This window comes from Mirounga angustirostris, unplaced genomic scaffold (genome assembly GCF_029215605.1).
Source record: "Mirounga angustirostris isolate CCGP_5_RB_7025 unplaced genomic scaffold, mMirAng1.0.hap1 SCAF_11, whole genome shotgun sequence".
Lineage (NCBI taxonomy): Eukaryota > Metazoa > Chordata > Mammalia > Carnivora > Phocidae > Mirounga > Mirounga angustirostris.
Genome location: NW_026991719.1, coordinates 38666225 through 38685546, shown reverse-complemented (window position 1 = coordinate 38685546; position 19322 = coordinate 38666225). Strand labels below are relative to the sequence as shown.

Below are 19322 nucleotides of genomic sequence, written 5' to 3'. Positions count from 1 at the left end.
TTTTTCTCTATTCTGACTACATTGTTTTTGATAAGTGAGGTTTCCAAAGATAATGAGGAAAGGTGGAGATCAGGAAGGAACAGTTTTCTTACAGCTTCATTATGGATTAAATAGAAAATGTTCTCGATTTCACATCAATTACTAATAAACTTTTGGAACACTACCCATTGAAAAGTTGGGGACTACCCGAATAATGTTTTGGTATAGTTGTAGATAGGATATCGGTGTTCACAATGAAAATGTTTATTAGTGCCACCTAAAAATTAATACACTCTTTAAAATGGGAATTAAAAAAAAAAATCACCCCCTTGAGCCCATCAGGAGGATCATAGTGCTTTTTATTTTTTTATTTTTATTTTTATTTATTTATTTATTTTAAAGATTTTATTTATTTGACAGAGAGAGATACAGCGAGAGAGGGAACACAACGCAGGGGGAGTGGGAGAGGGAGAAGCAGGCTTCCCGCGGAGCAGGGAGCCCGATGTGGGGCTCGATCCCAGGACCCTGGGATCATGACCTGAGCTGAAGGCAGATGCTTAACAACTGAGCCACCCAGGCGCCCCCATAGTGCTTTTTAGAGTCTGTGTATACAACTCACACATTAGACCATTTGTCACTGAGCCAACAAAATGACAGCTTTTTCACTGGTGGGAAGAAAAAACTCACACTAGAAAAAGATATTCTGCAAGCAACTTTCTTAAGGTAATGGCAAGGGGATATGTCACTGCAAGAAGGAAGGGAAGAGCATTCAAAAGCTCCTTCTCAGCCCCCAAGGCCTTTGGAGAAATGATTGGCTTTTAATTTACTCTTGGACATATTTTGGACACATTTTGAATACAAAAGTCTACTCTTTGGCATCTTAAGGGCAGTGTTCCATTTTCCCCCTAATTTCTCCATAACTATTTCTTTCTTTCTTTTTTTTTTTTTTTTTTAAAGATTTATTTTGAGGGGTGGGAGGGGCAAAGAGAGAGGGAGAGGGAATCCCAAGCAGACTCCACGTTCAGCGCTAGGGCCCAACTCGGGGCTCGATCTCACCACCCTGAGATCACAACTTGAGCAGAAACCGAGAGTCGGATGCCTAACCGACTGTGCCACCCAGGTGCCCCCATAACCATTTGATTCTAAATACCACATTGCCTTAACCGGAAAGTGGCTTCTTTCTGTAGTTGGCAGATATTTCTAGAACTATGTGAAAGTGTCACTGGGGCGTCACTGGCCCAGTCAATGCTCCATTTTGCTCTTCCAATTTGTAATTCTCCTTTCTCTTTTCTCCATTCTCTTCTTTCAGTGGCCCCTCATTTGCTATGTCTCTATTTGTTAGCACTCATTAAGAGAGGGGTGGGCAACGGAGAGAGAGCATACGAACTCAGATCTTTTAACTTTTGGAAAAATATTTCAGAGAGGACATCTGAAGAGAGGAAGAAAGAAAGTCTTCAAGTTGTTTTGTTTCTGAAAAGTGGCATCTTACACAAAGTAACTGTCTTTAAGGGCACCTGGGTGGCTCAGTAGGTTAAGTATCTGCCATCGGCTCAGGTCATAATCCCAGAGTCCTGGGATCAAGTCCCGCATCCGGCTCCCTGCTCAGCGGGGAGTCGGCTTCTCCCTCTCCCTCTGATCCTGCTCCCAGCTTGTGCTCTCTATCTCAAATAAATAAATAAAATCTTAAAAAAAAAAAAAAGTAACTGTCTTTGAAGGCTAACATCTCCAGCCAGTCTTGCAATTGAATTTTGGGAGCCACGGGCTGAGGAACTTTAGAGAATGAACCCTTGCATTTAAAGCACCAGGATTTGAAAAGCTAAGTGCAATTATGCAAGCCAATATTTTAAGTAATGCAACTGTTCTGGAGGGAGAAATTTCCTTCTCTCCGCCTAGGCTGCTTCTGGCTGGTTTAGGAATTAAATTCATATGAGACAGGTGAACAGGAGAAAGAAAAAAAAGTTTTATTACATGTGCATGGAGGTCCAATAATGAAACTGAGACACTAAAGAAATGACCAAGGCAGGCAGTTTTGATACATTTTAGATAGAGACAATAATTTGTGAAGAATTGACAGGCTAAAGCTTTAGTTAGTAAGGGAGCTTTAGTTAATAAGGAATTCTAAGCAGAATTTGGGCTGAGGTAGTAGATTAGGAAAAAAAAATAACAAGTTTTGTTTCTCCAGCTTTCTTGGTTTTAAAGTTCCTATCTCTGCTGATAAGGATGTCTTTTTACTTCTTAGTACAGGGAGGGTATTTTTCACACGGGAAATTTATTTCCTGCTTTCAGGGAGACAGAGGAAGTTCTGGGTGTCCTTGCACCCCTTGTTTCCCCGGTAGCTTCAATTCAAAATAATCAATATGCCATTGCAGTACATTTGGGGCAGCCTGCCCTGGGCCCCTACACATCCTATACCAGAATTCCTTGTTTTCCATTAAAACGAGTTCAGAGAGGGCTTTTTAAATTGTATAGCACATACAGGTGTAATACAAGTTCAAAACAGGTTTAGGGACCGGTTTATGTGAACCTGAGTTAGCTGCTTGGTAATCAAACACAGTTTTCATTCTACAGAATCCGGTGGGGCTTCTGGGCGAAGAGCTTGACCTCGTTCCTCTGTGAGATTTAAATAAAAATGAAGCTGAAAAATTATGTCCTCTTGAATATCGTGTCAGGTCAGTCCCTAGGCCTTCCTCTACTTCCCTTGGGTTCCTGGCAGGAAACATGTGGAGAGGGAGCGGATAAACAGGTTCCAGTTCCCAGCAGCAGCACGTTGGAAAAATTTTCCATCTGTTGGCGTGCCCTTGCCTCCTTACAAAAGTGCGGTTTGAAACAGGGTTTCTCTTATCTCGTTTTTAAAAGCCTTTTTTCTCAGGCGCTTGCATCCTGGTATAGTGTTGAGAATGCCAAGCTGGTTTTCGCTTTATACCATCACGTGACGCCGCCTCTCCTCCAGCCTTGAGGCTCTTTAAAACAAAATTACAAAATTTAGTTGCTGGAATTCTAGGGGGTTGGGGGTGGGGTGGGAAGCAAGGGTTGCGCAGGGCAACGGACTACAACTCCCACAAGCCCTCGCGCGGCGGCTACCCTCCCTCCCCCACACCCCCCAGCCCTGAGCCTTGCGCTTGCGCGGAAGACCCTGCGCTGAGAGGAGGGGCGGGGACGGGACAACGCGCCTGCAAGGGGAGGAGGAAAAAAGAGACCATAGACTTTCACCTGGGCCTAGAAGGTCTCTTAAAGTAGTGGGGAGAGGAGGGCGGGCGGGGACCACCTTCAGAGCTGGCCGCCGGCGGTATCATGGCGACCCGGAACCCCCCTCCCCAAGGTGAGCGGCCGGGGCCCGAAGTAGTATCCAAGACGCGGCTCACAGCTCTCGACCTTGCTCCCGGGGGCGCCTCTTCTTCCCCCGGCCCCAGGGGTCCTGGAGCTCTGTGTTTTGGAGGCACCCCTTTGGAACTAGACTCCCTCCCCTCCGGGCTAAACTCTGGCGGAGAGCGACCCCCGTCCCCAACACAGCCCCGCCTCCTGCCTCACTTTCACCTCTGGCTCGTCATTTCCATCTTCAAACGTGCCTTTTTAGCCTTTTAGGTGAATTAGTGAAGTAATTTCATGTTGCCAGGCCTCTAACCGGTTCTGTCAGGGGAGGACCCCACCCTCCCCCGCTTTCTCCCACTGATGAAAATGGTCTAGCTCTGGCCCGGACCCTACTGAGATTTGGGGGTGACCCTTCCTGCTGTGAAACTCTGATCTGGCCTTACTGCCATTTGGGGAGGCGACCCCTCACCTCTGTGTAACTCTGACGTGGCTCTGGCTCCGGCCCCAGGCCGGTCCCTGGGCCTTTGGAAGGGAGATGCCAGGCCCCTTTACTCTTGAGGCCCTAGTCTCAGGGATTGGGTTTTTAACCAACTAATGTTTCCATCTGGGCATTTTTAGCTGTGGGCCAAAGCTAGCAGTGAGTTAATAACAGATGAAAAATGTACAGGACGTTTCTGACTTTGGGTTGACTCGAAATTTATTTTTTCCATTTTGTATTTTGAAGAGTATGAAAGCGATGACGAGTCTTACGAAGTGTTGGATTTAACTGAGTATGCAAGAAGACACCATTGGTGGAATCGAGTGTTTGGCCACAGTTCCGGACCTATGGTTGAAAAATACTCGGTAGCCACCCAGATTGTAATGGGTGGAGTGACTGGCTGGTGAGAACATCATCTTTTTCATTAAATTTCATTGGCATCCTGACTGCTGCCCTTTTGTAAACAGGCCAGTTACTGTGCACATTCAGTGGCTTTACACTGCTAATCCCCGAAGAGCTCTACCTTGAGGCTTTTCTCTGTGATATGATGGGTGTGATCCACACTCTCTGGGGACTCAGTGGTTTTGGTGATCTGCTTCCCCGTGCCCACCCCTTGTTCCACTGTTCCTCCCCTCCCTTCCTTTGATACTTTCTATATTTTACACCTTCTCACACTGAGCAAATGTACTGTATCTGATTCAGTGATAGTGGGTAAAAAGGAAGAAACATAAAAGGGTTAATTATATGTAAATAATCTTTACTTGTTCAAAGCTAACAACTGGAAAAGCCTTTGAGGCTTTGAGTAGACCTGGTCTCCAGGATTGTCAGCCCTGTAGAGAGCTGTGTAAAATTCTCAGTGAAAATTATGAATCCGATGGTTCTGTTGATTTTTGTGGACTAATTTGGATTATTATACTTCGAAGAAGAGTTGGAATTAAACTGGGTCTTCGTTGGAATTAAAGGACTGATTGCTTACTCTGTAATAATATTGTGGAATGCATTAAGGAGGAACAGTTAATAAGCATTAACCTAACTAACCAGTTAATGTTTTAGGCTACATGATTACATAATTGCTGCTATAGATCAAGTTGTTATTCTTGGAATAAAAGATTAGCCAAATAACAAGGGTCAAACAAGTGTGACCCTTTATTTTGAAAATGTTCACAGCCGTAGAGAATTTTTGACTTTAGTGGGGGTGCTGAGCTTGTGAGTAATCATTTTTTTCTTAGATTCTAGGTTAAACTTATCTTATGTTATTTACATACTTAAACTTGGTAAGTGTTAAATTTTTTGATTTGTGTTTTACATGTACCTTGGAACAATGGCTCACTCCTTTATGCCTTTTTGTAAATGCCATTTTATGGTAGAAACCTGCATTGTGAAGATTCTGTGATGCAGAGGTGCAGTATTTCTTCATGATGTGTAACTTGTTAATGCTGCTTATGAAAAGCCCTGCAATTAGAAGTGAGATGCCTGGTCAGGGCCCTGGTTATTCAGTTGATCCTCCACAGATAGCTTGTACCTTCACCCTCCGTAATAGAGAGTCTGGTGCTCTGCTCAGATAAGCTCACAATTTGGTGCCATGGGTGACTGGTTAATGTGAGCCTGGGCCTAAAGCCCCATCTTAAAAGAGACCAAAAAAATGATCAAACAATAGAATTATCACGTCATTGGGTGCTTTCCCCTTGTAGGCCAGACTCGGTGAGAAGCCCCATAATTGGCGGAAGTTTGCTTGGAAAGCCTAGAGACAGAGCGGGGGAGTTAGTAGCTTTATTTTAGTGGCTTGTGCCATCAAGCAAAGGATAGACATGCTTGTGAGACACGGTCCCTGGGATATACTTGTGACTTGGCTGCTGCTGGCCTCCTCTGCTCCCTTATCAGAGCCTTTGTTGCCGACTCCCCTACTGAGGGACACGGTCTTTACAGTAATACGTGTTTGGATTATAGCCAGGTGTCGGCCCAGGAGCTGAGTAATAGCACTCTAATGTTAGGTGGTTTGTTGCAATGACATTAGATTCAGTGTAGTAAACTTTTGCAATTTTCTTAAGGTATAAAACTGATGTACTATTGTGGCGTATGTTAAGGCGGAATGGGCATTAACCTAACCAGTTAACATTTCAGACCAATTCAGGCCACACATGGGAGGCTAAGGAGGTTATATGCGACTGTAGGTAGTTATAGGTTTTTGATGATAATAAGAAATACCAGGATGGATGATTGCGAGGAGAGATGGGAGGTGTGAAGACTAGCTAGAGGGCCCTTAGTGTGGTTTGGAAGCAAGGTAATAATGATGCCCTTGAGAGTGGAAAGAAGACCGAGTCAGATAATATTCCAGAAATCGAGTATGTAGAATCAGGCAATCAGTTGGACCCCGAAGGTGATGAAGGAGGTGGAGTCTGAGATAAACATGAGAAGGCAAACCTAGAGAATGGTGCTCTCACTTAACAGATTGGGACCTTAGCAACAGTTGATTTGGTTGGAAAGATGATTTTTGCTTTGGGACATTTTGAATATGTCATTCTGTGTGCTAGAGAAGCCCATGGAAATGTAAATTTTCCATTTATGAAGGTGTACTTGTTGCCTAGGGCTATTGTAACAAAGTACCACAACTAGGTGGCTTAAAACAAAAGAAATTTATTCTCATAGGTCTGGAGGCCAGCAGTCTGAAAGGTGTCTGCTGGGTTTGTTCCTTCTCGGAGGCTCAGAGGGAACATCTGCTCCTTGCTTCTGGTACTTGTCAGCAATCCCTGGCATTCCTTGGCTTGTAGACCTATCACTCCAAGCTCTGCCTGTGCCGTCACATGGCTATCTTCCCTCTGAGTGTCTCTGTGACATGTTGGATTAAGTCATATTGGATTTAAGGCCCACCCTATTACAGTGTGGCCTCATTCTAACTAATTACATCCTCAGTGACCCTTATTCCAAATAAGGTCACACTCTGAGGTTCTGGGAAGGACATGAATTGGGGGTGGGAGGGTGGGCACTGTTCAATCCAGTACAGAAGGCTAGAGTTAGAAATCCGAGATTCTTTTGCACAGTATGGATCTGGAATACTGAAGGGAATATGAGCTCACCGAAGGAGAGAATCCCAAAAGAAGTATGGACTGACATTCTTACAGAATAGGTGAAACAAAATGGGTTTAATAGAGAGATAGATAGATAGAGATGTAGGTAAGGAAGCCATGAGAAATGTGGGCTTAAGTGTAGTCGTGAAGGTGGAACTTCAGCTGGACCTCAAAGGATGAAAAGCTTTAGATGGGCAAAAGTAGGTAGAAACCCCTAGAAGCAAGGAGATTAATAGCTTGATGACCTATTTGGAAACTAATAGGATTGGAGCAGAAGGTTTGGGTAGAGTGGGGGTTGGCCAGGTGTATGGAATATCTTGACTGCATTAAAAAAAACAACAGGGGCGCCTGGGTGGCTCAGTCAGTTAACCATCTGCCTTCTGCTCAGGTCATGGTCTCAGGGTCCTGGGATTGAGCCCCATGTTGGGCTCCCTGCTCAGGAGGGAGTCTTCTTCTCCCTCTGCTCTTCCCCCCATCCCCCGCCCCCTGCCCAGCTCATGCTCTCTCTCTCTCAAATAAAATCTTTAAAACAAAACAAAAAAAATCACTGTTGTTATGGGGAAATTCAACTTAGACAAATATAGAAGGAAGAGTGTAATGAGGCCCTGAGTACTCAACATTGTTTCAGTAGCCAATCTTTTTTTCCTATAAATTCCCTTCCTCTTCTGTCCATCCCTCATTTTGAAGCATATCACAATTTAGATTTTGCACTTTTTTTTTTTTTTTAAGTAAGCTCTAGGCCCAGTGTGGGGCTTGAATTTACAATGCTGATAAGATCAAGAGTCGCATGCTCTACCGACTGAGCCAGTCAGGCACGCTAGATTGTGCACTTTTTTTTTTTTTAAGATTTTATTTATTTATTTGATAGAGTGAGAACCAGAGAGCACAAGCGGAGGGAAACTGCAGAGGGAGAGGGAGAAGCAGGCTCCCCGCTGAGCAGGGAGCCCGACGGGCTCGATCCTAGGGCCCTGGGATCATGACCTGAACCAAAGGCAGACACTTAACCGACTGAGCCACCCAGGCGCCCTTAGATTGTGCACTTTTGACTTGTCTGTAGAACAAGGGAAACACTGAGGGTTTCTGAATGGATAAAGGATATGATCGAAAGAAATGGGAAGATACTAAGATTTTATTAGGAAAGCAATGAAAAGGAGAAGAGGGAGAAAGTTTAGTACATCATTGGTTGTTCTCATCTTTTGTCATTCCTTTCATTAAAGGTGTGCGGGATTTTTGTTCCAGAAAGTTGGAAAGCTTGCAGCAACTGCAGTAGGTGGTGGCTTTCTTCTTCTTCAGGTATGTCGGAGCCTTAGGTCCTTGTCTCTGCTTACATATGTAGCCCCTGGGAACTGAGAAAGTCAAGTTTAGCCATTTCAGTCCTGTCCATTTTAATAGAAGATGGAATTTTTCTTTTAAGTATCAGTTTATGGAAAAACTAAAGTGAGTTTTGAAAGCTGATATCTGTCATGAAAGACAACAATTTTAAATACTTCTATATTCTATAAGCATAGTTTGATCCCAGCTAAAAAGATCCCAGTTAAAAAGACAACTATTAAAGTTTGAGGTGCCTCATTTTTTTTATTACATAACCAAATTTCCCTTAAAACATCTCTTCAGCAAAATAAACATGTCATCCATAATACAACCTTCTCATCCTGACCATTTTAAAGATTTTTTTTTTTTTTAATTTATTTATTTGAGAGAGAGAGAATGAGAGACAGAGAGCATGAGAGGCAGGAGGGTCAGAGGGAGAAGCAGACTCCCTGCCGAGCAGGGAGCCCGATGCGGGACTCGATCCCGGGACTCCAGGATCATGACCTGGGCCGAAGGCAGTCGCTCAACCAACTGAGCCACCCAGGCGCCCGCATCCTGACCATTTTAAACATATATTTAAAATTCACACAGAGTACATAAAATTCAAAAGGTCTCTTTCTTTTCCCCATTTCCTAGCCATGCAGTTTTCCTTCTCAGAGGAAATTGCTGTTAGTAATTTCTAACGTGATTTTAAAAACTAGGGAACCATAATAACATAGAAAGTGGAAAATTGGGTTTAAAAAAAATCATCCATAATCCTATTTCTGAGGCAGGGGGATTTGAAATTTTAGTTTTCTTCATGTTCCTCTAAGTATAAGGTTTAAAAATGCTTCACGGTTAGAGGATGTTTATCAAGATATTGTCTGGCATTCGTGTCTGTTTGGCATATATTTTTCCAAAAATATCATTCCCTGAAGATCAAATATAGTAAGTCCCCAAATTGAAAATCTCTGGGAATGAATGTTAGCAATAATTTTAAAGATACAGAGAACTGTCAGTCCTACCAGATTTTTAAAATGATTGATGTTCATAGCAACCAAAATCTGACTTCAACACCAAAGCCATTGATCATATAATAACCCGTGTCATTGCCTGAAGTACAAAGGGACTGGATTTTTACGCGTTAAGCACAGATTTTGAGTTGTTGACTAAACAGTTTTTTAAAAATATGTATTTTCTTTTTATCGGTGGCATTATTAGGAGTAATTGCCTGTTCCTTGTGCCAAGAGGTAAAAAGGAATATGGTTAATATCTAAATTTAGGCCTTTGGATGAACATGCCAGCTTTTGTACAGAAGACAATTTTATTTAAGTGGATTTTGACTTGTGTTTATATAGAATCAAGAACATACTTAATTCTATAGCTATTCTGAAAACTCAGTTGTCATTTCTCTTTAGTGGGAAAGGGTACTGGATTGAAGCAGAGTTTCTGAAAATGTTCATAGAATAAAAAGAATTAATTTCAGTCCACTCTGTCAGTTTTGCAGAAGTCTGTTTCGGTCCACTCGATACACACCAATCAAATCCACGTTTTGCCGTTGTCACCTTTTACTTCTCTATGCCTAGTCTACATATTCTTTGAAGTCACTAAGCAGAAGAATATGGGACCTGTCTGCATCAAACCAGCCTTTCCCCCAAATATGACACACCTTGAAAACTTAGAAGGAAACTGAAAGAGGAGATAAGAGTAACACGTGGTTTTCAGGCTGATTGCCCATTGTTCTTTAGGCCCACTTCCATATTTGTGTCACCTTTACTTACATTTAAAGATACAAATTTATTTATTTAGAACTTAAAACTTTTCTAGTAACTCGGTGTTAAGTGTTTTCCAGTAGATATTTAGCACACTGCCATCTTAAAATAGACAGTGGTATGTAAGTCTTTTTTTTTTTTTTAAGTGTTCTTTTTTTAATTTTATTATGTTATGTTAGTCACCATACAATACATCATTGGTTTTTGATGTGGTGATCCACGATCCATTGTTTTCGTATAACACCCAGTGCTCCATGCAGTACGTGCCCTCCTTAATACCCATCACCGGGCTAACCAATCCCCCCTCCCCCCTCCCCTATAAAACCCTGTTTGTTTCTCAGAGTCCATAGTCTCTCATGGTTCATCTCTCCCTCCAATTCCCCCCCCCCATTTTTCCCTTCCTTCTCTTAATGTCCTCCATGCTATTCCTTATGTTCCACAAATAAGTGAAACCATATGATAATTGACTTTCTCTGCTTGACTCATTTCGCTTAGCATAATCTCCTCCAGTCCCATCCATGTTGATGTAAAAGTTGGGTATTCATCCTTTCTGATGGCTGAGTAATATTCCATTGTATATATGGACCACATCTTCTTTCTCCATTCATCTGTTGAAGGGCATCTCGGCTCTTTCCACAGTTTGGCTATTGCGGACATTGCTGCTATGAACATTGGGGTGCATATGGCCCTTCTTTTCACTACATCTGTGTCTTTGGGGTAAATACCCAGGAGTGCAATTGCTGGGTCATAGGGTAGCTCTATTTTTAAATTTTTGAGGAACCTCCACACTGTTTTCCAAGTCTTTTAAATTTAATTTTTTTTGGAATTGTATATGCCCCTAATTCAAAGGGTCAAATACATGTACAAGGCTTGTTACAGATTAGAGGAATCCTCTGCCTCCCTCACTACCCACCTTCCCCATTTTTCCCTCCCTTGAGGCAACTACATGAACTCTTAGCTGATTCTTAAGGTATTTCTTTCCTTTTTCCTAAACAAGTTAATTGAATATTTCTTATTCAGTTTGAGGTATTAACTATTGGCTTCCTGTTACGGAATGTGAGACTTGAACTCATTTATTGAACTTTCCTTGCCTGCCCCCCTCCCCTGTCTCACATACTTGCATGCTTTATGTTCCTCTGTGCCTCCCCCTCCCCTCAAACCACCCCCCCGCCCCGCCGTGTCATCTGAGTATTGTTATTTCATAATCATGTTAGATCATTACCTGGAGTTTACTGAGCCTGAATCTGTAAATTTGTGTGTTTAACCATGTTTAGGAAGGTTTTGACCATTATTTCTTTAAAGATTTGTTTCCTCCTATTCTTTCTCTCTTCTCTTTCTGAACATGACTCTGATTACATGCATGTTAGGCTTTTTGATAATGTCCTGAGGTTTTGTTCATTTATCTTTTCAATCTTTTTTTCAAATTGTAGAATTTCTAGCATCTAGCTTCAAGTTCACAGACTCTTTTTTCTGTCATCTACCTTCTGCCATTAAGCCTTTCTAAGAATTTTCTTTTAGATACTGTATTTTCCAATGCTAGAATTTTCATTTGGTTCTTTTTTAATTTTCTGTATCTCGGGTGAGATTACTTACTGTTTCATTGATTACAAGCATAGTTTCCTTTACCTTATTGAGCATAGTTCTAATAGCAGGTTTAAAGGCCTGATGATTCCAATAACTGGGTCCTCTTAAGGTTGGCATCTATTGATTTTCTTTTGAGACTAGGCCACATTTTCCTGTTTTATCCTATATCAAATAAGTTTGGATTTTATCCTGGGCATTGGGAATGTTATGTTGTGGAAACTCTGGATTCTATTTTATTCCTCTGAAAAGTGTTGATATGTTGATTTTAGCAGGCAGTTAACTTGGTTAGACTCAAATTGTAAGCTCTGTTTCACCTGTGGTGGGTAGCAGCTCAAATCTCAGTTCAGTTCTTTTAGCCTTGGCCAGAATGTGTGGCTCTGCCCCATGAATGTGTGCTTCAGGACTTGGGTAGAGTTTACACGTAGAATTTGGGGCTCCCCTTATCTAGCTCTCTCATTTCTGGTAGCTGTTATTGTCGTAGACTCTGTCATCTGGTTCTTTGGGCCAGAAAGATAGCATGTTTTCTATTTAAGTTTTAGCTACCCTGCAAGTGCATCCTGCCCTCAGGATAAAACCAGAAAAATGGGCAGCTCACCTTACATTGTTCCTTTCCTGCAAGTTTCAACTCCCCTTGAAATCTGCTTGCTTTTGTTAAATCTGGAGCCCTTGTATTTTAACTGTGATGTACGGGAGGGTCCCTAAGTTTCACCATCACCTCCATGCCTGTGACCCAAATTACTGTGTCAGGGACTGCCAGGAAAAGCTTTCACTTGCCATTTGATTTGATCACCACTCTGTTTTGCTAAGGCTGGAGTTTGAAGTGATAATAGGTGAATAAATGAAGGAATGCAGATAAATCCATTCCTCTGTGGAGTCTGTATTCACAGTGAAAATGGAACTTCAGTCGACCTACTTCTATAAAATCAGATACTTTTATTATTTGAAGTGTTTTATTTGTGGTTCAAAGTCAAGGGGTGCCTTACAAAATTACAAAGAAAGCATAAGTGTATTAGAAGTGATTTATAACGGTGTACATGGCTTAATTGTTTACTACTAATGTGATTCTTTACTTTTTTATTTTATTATTTGGAGAGACTAATTTATGGTACTGGCTTACACACCATGCTGTTGTTCCTGTTCAGAATTTGTAGCGTCTCAATAATACCATATGAGGGGTTTTCTTGTAGTTAATCAGCATTTAGCTAGTTTTATTGAAAGGACTTAAGGCATGAACCTTGTGTAGAGCATATTTCTTTCGTATTCCACTTTCAAAAGCGATTGCCAGAATGCATTCTTAATTTAAGTAAAGAGCCGGAGTTAGTAAAGAGCCTTTATCAGGCTACTTTAGATTTCTTTAGTGACCTAATAACTGATTGGCTTCTGATCCCTTGTAATTAAACATCTGTTTAATTAAAGGGTACTTTTTAATTAGCTGTATAACTTGGATCATCTCTGTCTTTTTAGCTAATCCCCAAATTCCTAAAGCTCTGATAGAATTATGGTACAGTTATAGTAGTTTTTGGAATCTTTTCTCAACATGTACTATACGTTTCTTAACAGTGTTCATCACATCTAAGTAATTAATTATGCTTAATATCTTTTTTCCCTTATGGATACAGAGCTCTCTGAGGGTGGGGACTGATGTCTCCCTTGTCATTGGCTATAGTTTGGGGGCCTAGAATAATGCCTGGCACAGAGTAGGCACTCGGTATTTTTTAAATGAAGAAATGGTGATATCTTACCTATAAGCTTCATAGATTTCTTGAAATCTAAATGTCCATATATTCCTCGGTAATAGATTTGTCAACAACCTAGTTGGTTTAGAATTAACCATTTTTATTATATGTTTGCAGATTGCCAGTCACAGTGGCTATGTGCAGATTGACTGGAAGAGAGTTGAAAAAGATGTGAACAAAGCCAAAAGACAGATTAAGAAACGAGCAAATAAGGCAGCACCTGAAATCAACAATATAATTGAAGAAGTAAGACAGTGTACATTTTTGGCTCCTTCTTTTTCTTTTTCTTTTTTCTTTTCTTTCTTTCTTTCTTCTTTTTTTTTTAATGAGTAATCTGTGTCCATTGTGGGGCTCGAACTCATGACCCTGAGATCAAGAGTCACATGCTGTACCAACTGAGCCAGCTAGGCGCCCCTGGCTCCTTTTTTTTTCCTTATGGGTTTCACTTTACAGAAAATGTGACTAGTGATTATCTTCTTCTAAAAAGTGAATGTTTTGGGTCATGTTTAGAGTGTTAAATAAAATTTGGGATCAAGCCACTATTTAAATCAATCATTATTGGAGTGGGAGAGCGAGCTCAATCAGAAGAGCATGCAACTCTTGATCTTGGGGCTGTGAGTTTGAGCTCCACATTGGGTGTAGAGATTACTTTAAAAAAAAAAAAAAATCAATCTTTTTTTTTTTTTAGTAGTTAACATAGTTTCCCCTGCCAGTTTCCCACCTACTTTGATCTGCATGTAAAAGCTGATAACATTATTCTTCCAGAAGGTTTCCTCTGCATTTTACAAATGTGTACATGTGTAGACAAGGTGTAAAACTACCTATTTTTTTCATGAGGTGGGATATTTTGAAAATGTGTATATTTTATTAATATATTAGTTTTATTAATGTTTTTATGTATATTTTTCTTCTTATCCTCTGTTTAGAATTGAACTGAAAACTCCTTGCCTTTGTTTTATTATGTTCTTTTAATACCCCCAACTTTTAATTTTGAAAAATTTCAGACCAGTTGAAAAGTTGAAGGACAAATACAGTGAATACCCAAATACCCTTCACCTATTTACCTACTCATTTTACATTTGCCTTATCTCTGTGTGTGTACAGGTGATTATACTTTTTTTTCCCTAATCGTTTAAGACATCCTTACTTTTCACTCTTAAATACTTCAGCATGTATCTTCTAAGAGTATAGATATTCTCCTGTACAACTACAGTTACCCTTATGAGTCCCCCCAATTAACATGATGCAATAATATGTCCTAATATACAGTCCATATTAAAATTTTTCCACAAAATATCTTTTATACATTTTTTCCCCCAATCAGGAATTATATATTGGGGTGTCTGACTGGCTCAGTCAGTAGAGCATGTGACTCTTGATCTTGGGGGTTGTGAGTTCAAGCCCCACATTGGATGTAGAGCGTACTTAAAAATCTTTTAAAAAATGCTTAAAAATAAAATCTTTAAAAAAAAAAGAATTATGTATTGCAATTGGTTATCATCATGTCTCTGAAGGCTCCTTTAATGTTTAGCAGTCCCATCAACTGTGTTTTGTTTTTGTTTTTGTCCCCCACCCCTACCCCCCGGGCTTTCATGATACTGACATTTTTGAAGCATGTAGGCAGAATATCCCACAGTCTGGCTTTGTCTGATTGCTTTTTCATGGTTTTATTTGGGATGAGCATTTTATTGACGTGATATTTATTTGATCCCGTACATTTTTTCTTGCTGGCCAAGTAGACTGTGAACAAATATCATTGTGCCTGCTGTGGAATCTGTGCTAATAACTTGCTAAATGGACCATTTATGTCTGCCCTACAGCTTCTTGTTACCTGTGAGATTTTTTGCCATTGATATACCCATTATCTCAGTAGCTAAGAAGCTTACTGGATCTGGCTGGGGCTCTGTGCTCCTTCAGATTATAATGGACAGCCTTGGCATCTTGTGTGGTGGTTGGCACCTGCAGTAGTAGGTGTACGAGAATCTTTGCCAAATATTTATTGAATTGGGGAAAACAGCTGTGAAAATGTTACTTAGCACCAGATTCAATAAGTAAGAGTGTTTTTCTTTAATTTGCATCATTTTTTTCTTTTTCTTACTGTGGCAAAATACACATAACATAAAATTAACCATTTTAATTATTTTAAAATGCACAATTTAGTAGCATTAAGTACTGAATTCACACTTTCATGCAACCATTACCACTATCCACATTTAGAACTTTTTCATCATCCCAAACAGAAACTCTAACCGTTAAGCACACATTCCCACAATTGACCCCTCTCCCCAGCCCTTGGTAGCCTCTGTCCTACTTTCTGTCTCGATGAATTTCACTCTTCACGTCAGTGGAATCTACAATGTTTTCCCTTTTCTGTCTGTCTGATTTCACTTAGTGTAGCATTTTCAAGGTTTGTCCATGTTGTAGCACAATTAAGAGTATTTTTGTTTAAACTTACGTTTCAGGCAACAGAATTTATCAAACAGAACATTGTGATATCCAGTGGATTTGTGGGAGGCTTTTTGCTAGGCCTTGCATCTTAAGGATATGAATGTTCTATCACAGTGGAGTCACCTATAAGAAGAGAAATGGTGGCAACAAGGTTTCTCGACAATACTCACCGCCAGATTCTCCAGGGCAGCAAGAAACAACTAGGTGGACAGTACCAAACTCACAGCTCAGTGTTTTGCCATTGAAGTTTGGCAAACTAGTATTTGCTGTAAAAACAACCTATATGGTATGTGTACAATAGTATTCCTGAGCAAAACATGCGTTTCATTTATTTTTTTAAAATATGCATTTGTTTTGAACTTAGCCTATAAAATACCACCATTGGATGTAGACATATAGAGAAAAAAAATGTGTTGGATATATTCCCCAGTGAAATATTATCCTTGTTTTATTTAAATAAGATGTTCTTCATTTTGCTTTATAGTGTAGTGCTGGTAATTAAAAATTTGTATTATAGCTTCAACATTGCGGTTGGCTTTTTTTTTTTTAAAGATATGTTTGCAATAAACTGAAGAACTGTAATGCCCTTTTGTGGAAGGACTTAGAAGTAATAGAATTATTAAAGATATTAAACAGATTTAATATCAATTTTTAGGTGGTGGGTTTTCTGTAATTCTTACTTTGCTTTTATGATAAGTATAGTAAACAGTTTCAAGGAAGGCTCTTCTAAGGAAATACTCATGTCTAAAGCTCTCTCTCTCTTTTTTTTTTTTTGATATTTGTAGTTGCAAAAATTTCTTGTATATAAGCTTCTTTAATTAATGTATTTATCCTGGCAGCCTGGGCAGAGCTAATTATTTTGAGGGTACATGTAGTTGGGTCACTGATTCATTTTATTAACCTTGAGTGAACCTCCTTTCTCATTTCTAAAAATCCTATTTATTATTTTGGCCCCTTCTTCACAAAGAGGTAAAAATTACTTTGAAATACTTAGTAGTATGGTATGAATTTACTATCTGAAAGACAGTGATTTTCTGTCATTATGAAATTGTACCTTAAACAGAATTGTCTCTCTGATCTAATCTGAGATGTAAGTGCTAAGGCTTTCAGGTTTTGGTAGCATTGTGTTGAAGGCTAGGCCAGTTGACTTGTTTCTCCGGGCCACATCACGCTCTCTCAGAGGCCCTTTGCCCCGAAAAGCTCTCTGTGTGATTCATTTTGTTCATAGAATTCTATGTTGGAATTGGAAAAAGGGCAGAACAACACTTATTGGGGTCTTCAGATTGGAAAGACTGCAGGGATTCAGGCCATCTCCTTTCAATAGGAAGCCCCCGTAGTATATTTCATGTATTGTAAACAATGAGGCATTTCATACTTCAAGATTGGTTACAGTCTGTGTGCTTTCATTATCACGACTCCTTAGAATTGAGCGTGGGGATTGATCTTCCCGTTTCTTCCTTTACTGTCATCGGTGCCTCAGGTACAATGCTAAATAAAACTCCGACTTTCTTAATACAAAGTGATTTTGCTTATAAGTACTTGTTTTATCTTTTTTGAGCTTTTTTCTGTTTTGGCCTTGCCAAGCCTTCCATTCCTGTGGAATTAGAGGGAAAAATACGCGACATGAGGTGGAACCTTGGTCACACTTCTGTGTGCCATGTCCGCATGATGCTTTCACCTGCTACAGTGAGGCAGGCTACTGTGGGGAGCTCTAGTAGCCAGCTCAGTTTGTTCATTTTGGAAATATTTACAGTGTCTGCTCTATGTTTGATGCACTAGGAAAGTGGGGGCACAAAAAGTCTGCCCTCAAATAGGGACTAAAATCGTCCTCTATAAAAGTTCTATACTAATATAGGAGAACCCAGGGGGCACCTGGGTGGCTCAGTCGTTAGGCGTCTGCCTTCGGCTCAGGTCATGATCCCAGGGTCCTGGGATCGAGCCCCGCATCGGGCTCCCTGCTCCGCGGGAAGCCTGCTTCTCCCTCTCCCACTCCCCCTGCTTGTGTTCCCTCTCTCGCTGTGTCTCTCTCTGTCAAATAAATAAAATCTTAAAAAAAAAAATACAGGAGAACCTGACATATGATTCGTGGCAAATAAGTATTAGGGATAACTTCTTTTTAGAGTCCACACATGAATGAGAACTGCAAGATACAGTCCTTCATTTTTACCTATACATTTCCAAGTATCTGTTGATTTGTTTGAAAATATTTATATACAAATGCGAAATAATACCCATGCTCTCCATACTGTCGTTTCTGTGTTAGTGACCCTTATTCTGCCTCACGTCTGTGCCATTTCCCCACAAGGTTATACGCTACATGAGGCAGTCATTTGTGTTAATCAGTCTCTAACTCGTGACGCATGCTGTGTAATGCTTTGCTCAAGACCGGTATTCAGTTAATGTGAATGGGTGAGTGAGTATGAAATTACTGTGGCAGAGTTGGTGGCAGCCTATGGGAAACTTTTTCTGGGTAGTAGTCCCATAAATCAGAGGCTCCATCAGAAATGACTTGGTGGGGCTTAGTTGGAATGAAAGACCTATATATAGCCTGCCTTTGTCTAAAATGGGGATTTTAAATAAATAAAAATAAATAAAATGGGGATTTTTATGTTCGAGGGCATAACGACTGTTTGCAAGATTTATTTAAACTTGAGTGTATGGAATATAGGTATTTTGTGGCCTAGGCTTTAGAAGATATTTAAGGACATTTGGACTGATCTTTATTTTTTATTCTTATAGAGCTCCCCATCTTTCCCCCTCACAAAAAAAGATGATTTTTAATGTGTTTTCTTATTTCCAATAAATATAAACGAAATATGCTCATTATAGAAAAATGTCTGCATAAAAAATATATAGAATGTTTATAATATGTACTTAGAGTTAACTGTTGTCAGTATCTTGGTACACAGCCTTTGGAGTCTTCTCTACCTGTGCATGAACACATTATATGTATTTTGTATAAAAATTGAGCATAGTTTATATACTGCTTTCTAAATAGCTATTTTCAGTTACATATTATGAAAATGAATATCTTTTTATAATAGTAGGTACATTTATGATGACAGAAAGATATAAGTGCCCACCCTCATCCCCTTTTATGAGACAACCATTATTAAAAGTTCTTTTTATTTACATTTTAATGTATTTATACGTATATTATCTTTATTGTCCAAGTTTGGTTAGTATATATTGGATTGTCCACTCTAAAACTTAAGGAATTCTGTGCACATCCACTTTCCTTTTTTAATGGCTAATATATTTTGTGTTTCTAGTAAATGCCTTTATTACTTTAAATATCATACTTTTTTCCTATCCTTATTTCCCACCTTAGATAATATTTGCTAACTCCCTGTAATTAAAGATGAGGAAAATGAACTTCTCTCTTCCCTGCTACCCTCAGGTCTCCTGAGTTTTGTCAAGTTATTACTTTTAATGGTACATTCAAATGACAGAATTCTGTACAATTAAGAGGACTTGCAGAGCTGTATAAATTGTTCTGGACAGATCCACACGTTAGTGACATAATCGTTGCAAACAGTGTGATCCCACTTTTTTGGAAAAACTCTACCTGTGAGCATAATATGCACATGGATGCTCATAGAAGCCATCTTTGAGAGTTTGGTGTATGCATAGGATTTTCACGTATTTTCAACATTTTTAC

The 19322-nt window shown here is 39.9% G+C and overlaps 1 protein-coding gene across 1 annotated transcript; it reads left to right on the top strand.

The window, feature by feature from the left end:
- The first annotated feature begins 3102 nt into the window (after positions 1-3102).
- FUNDC1 (FUN14 domain containing 1) lies at positions 3103-16184 on the top strand. Its single transcript, XM_064573947.1, has 5 exons — positions 3103-3298; positions 4013-4169; positions 8049-8124; positions 13331-13459; positions 15676-16184. The coding sequence occupies exons 1-5, from the start codon at positions 3271-3273 to the stop codon at positions 15751-15753; spliced, it is 468 nt and encodes a 155-aa protein (XP_064430017.1). The 5' UTR covers positions 3103-3270; the 3' UTR covers positions 15754-16184.
- The last annotated feature ends 3138 nt before the right edge of the window (positions 16185-19322 follow it).

Bases quoted from the DNA above. Each gene is read 5' to 3' on its own strand.
- FUNDC1 (XM_064573947.1), top strand. From the start codon at position 3,271: ATGGCGACCCGGAACCCCCCTCCCCAAG. The intron at 3,299-4,012 runs GTGAGCGGCCGG...TGTATTTTGAAG, and splicing joins CCGGAACCCCCCTCCCCAAG to AGTATGAAAGCGATGACGAG. The intron at 8,125-13,330 runs GTATGTCGGAGC...ATATGTTTGCAG, and splicing joins GTGGCTTTCTTCTTCTTCAG to ATTGCCAGTCACAGTGGCTA.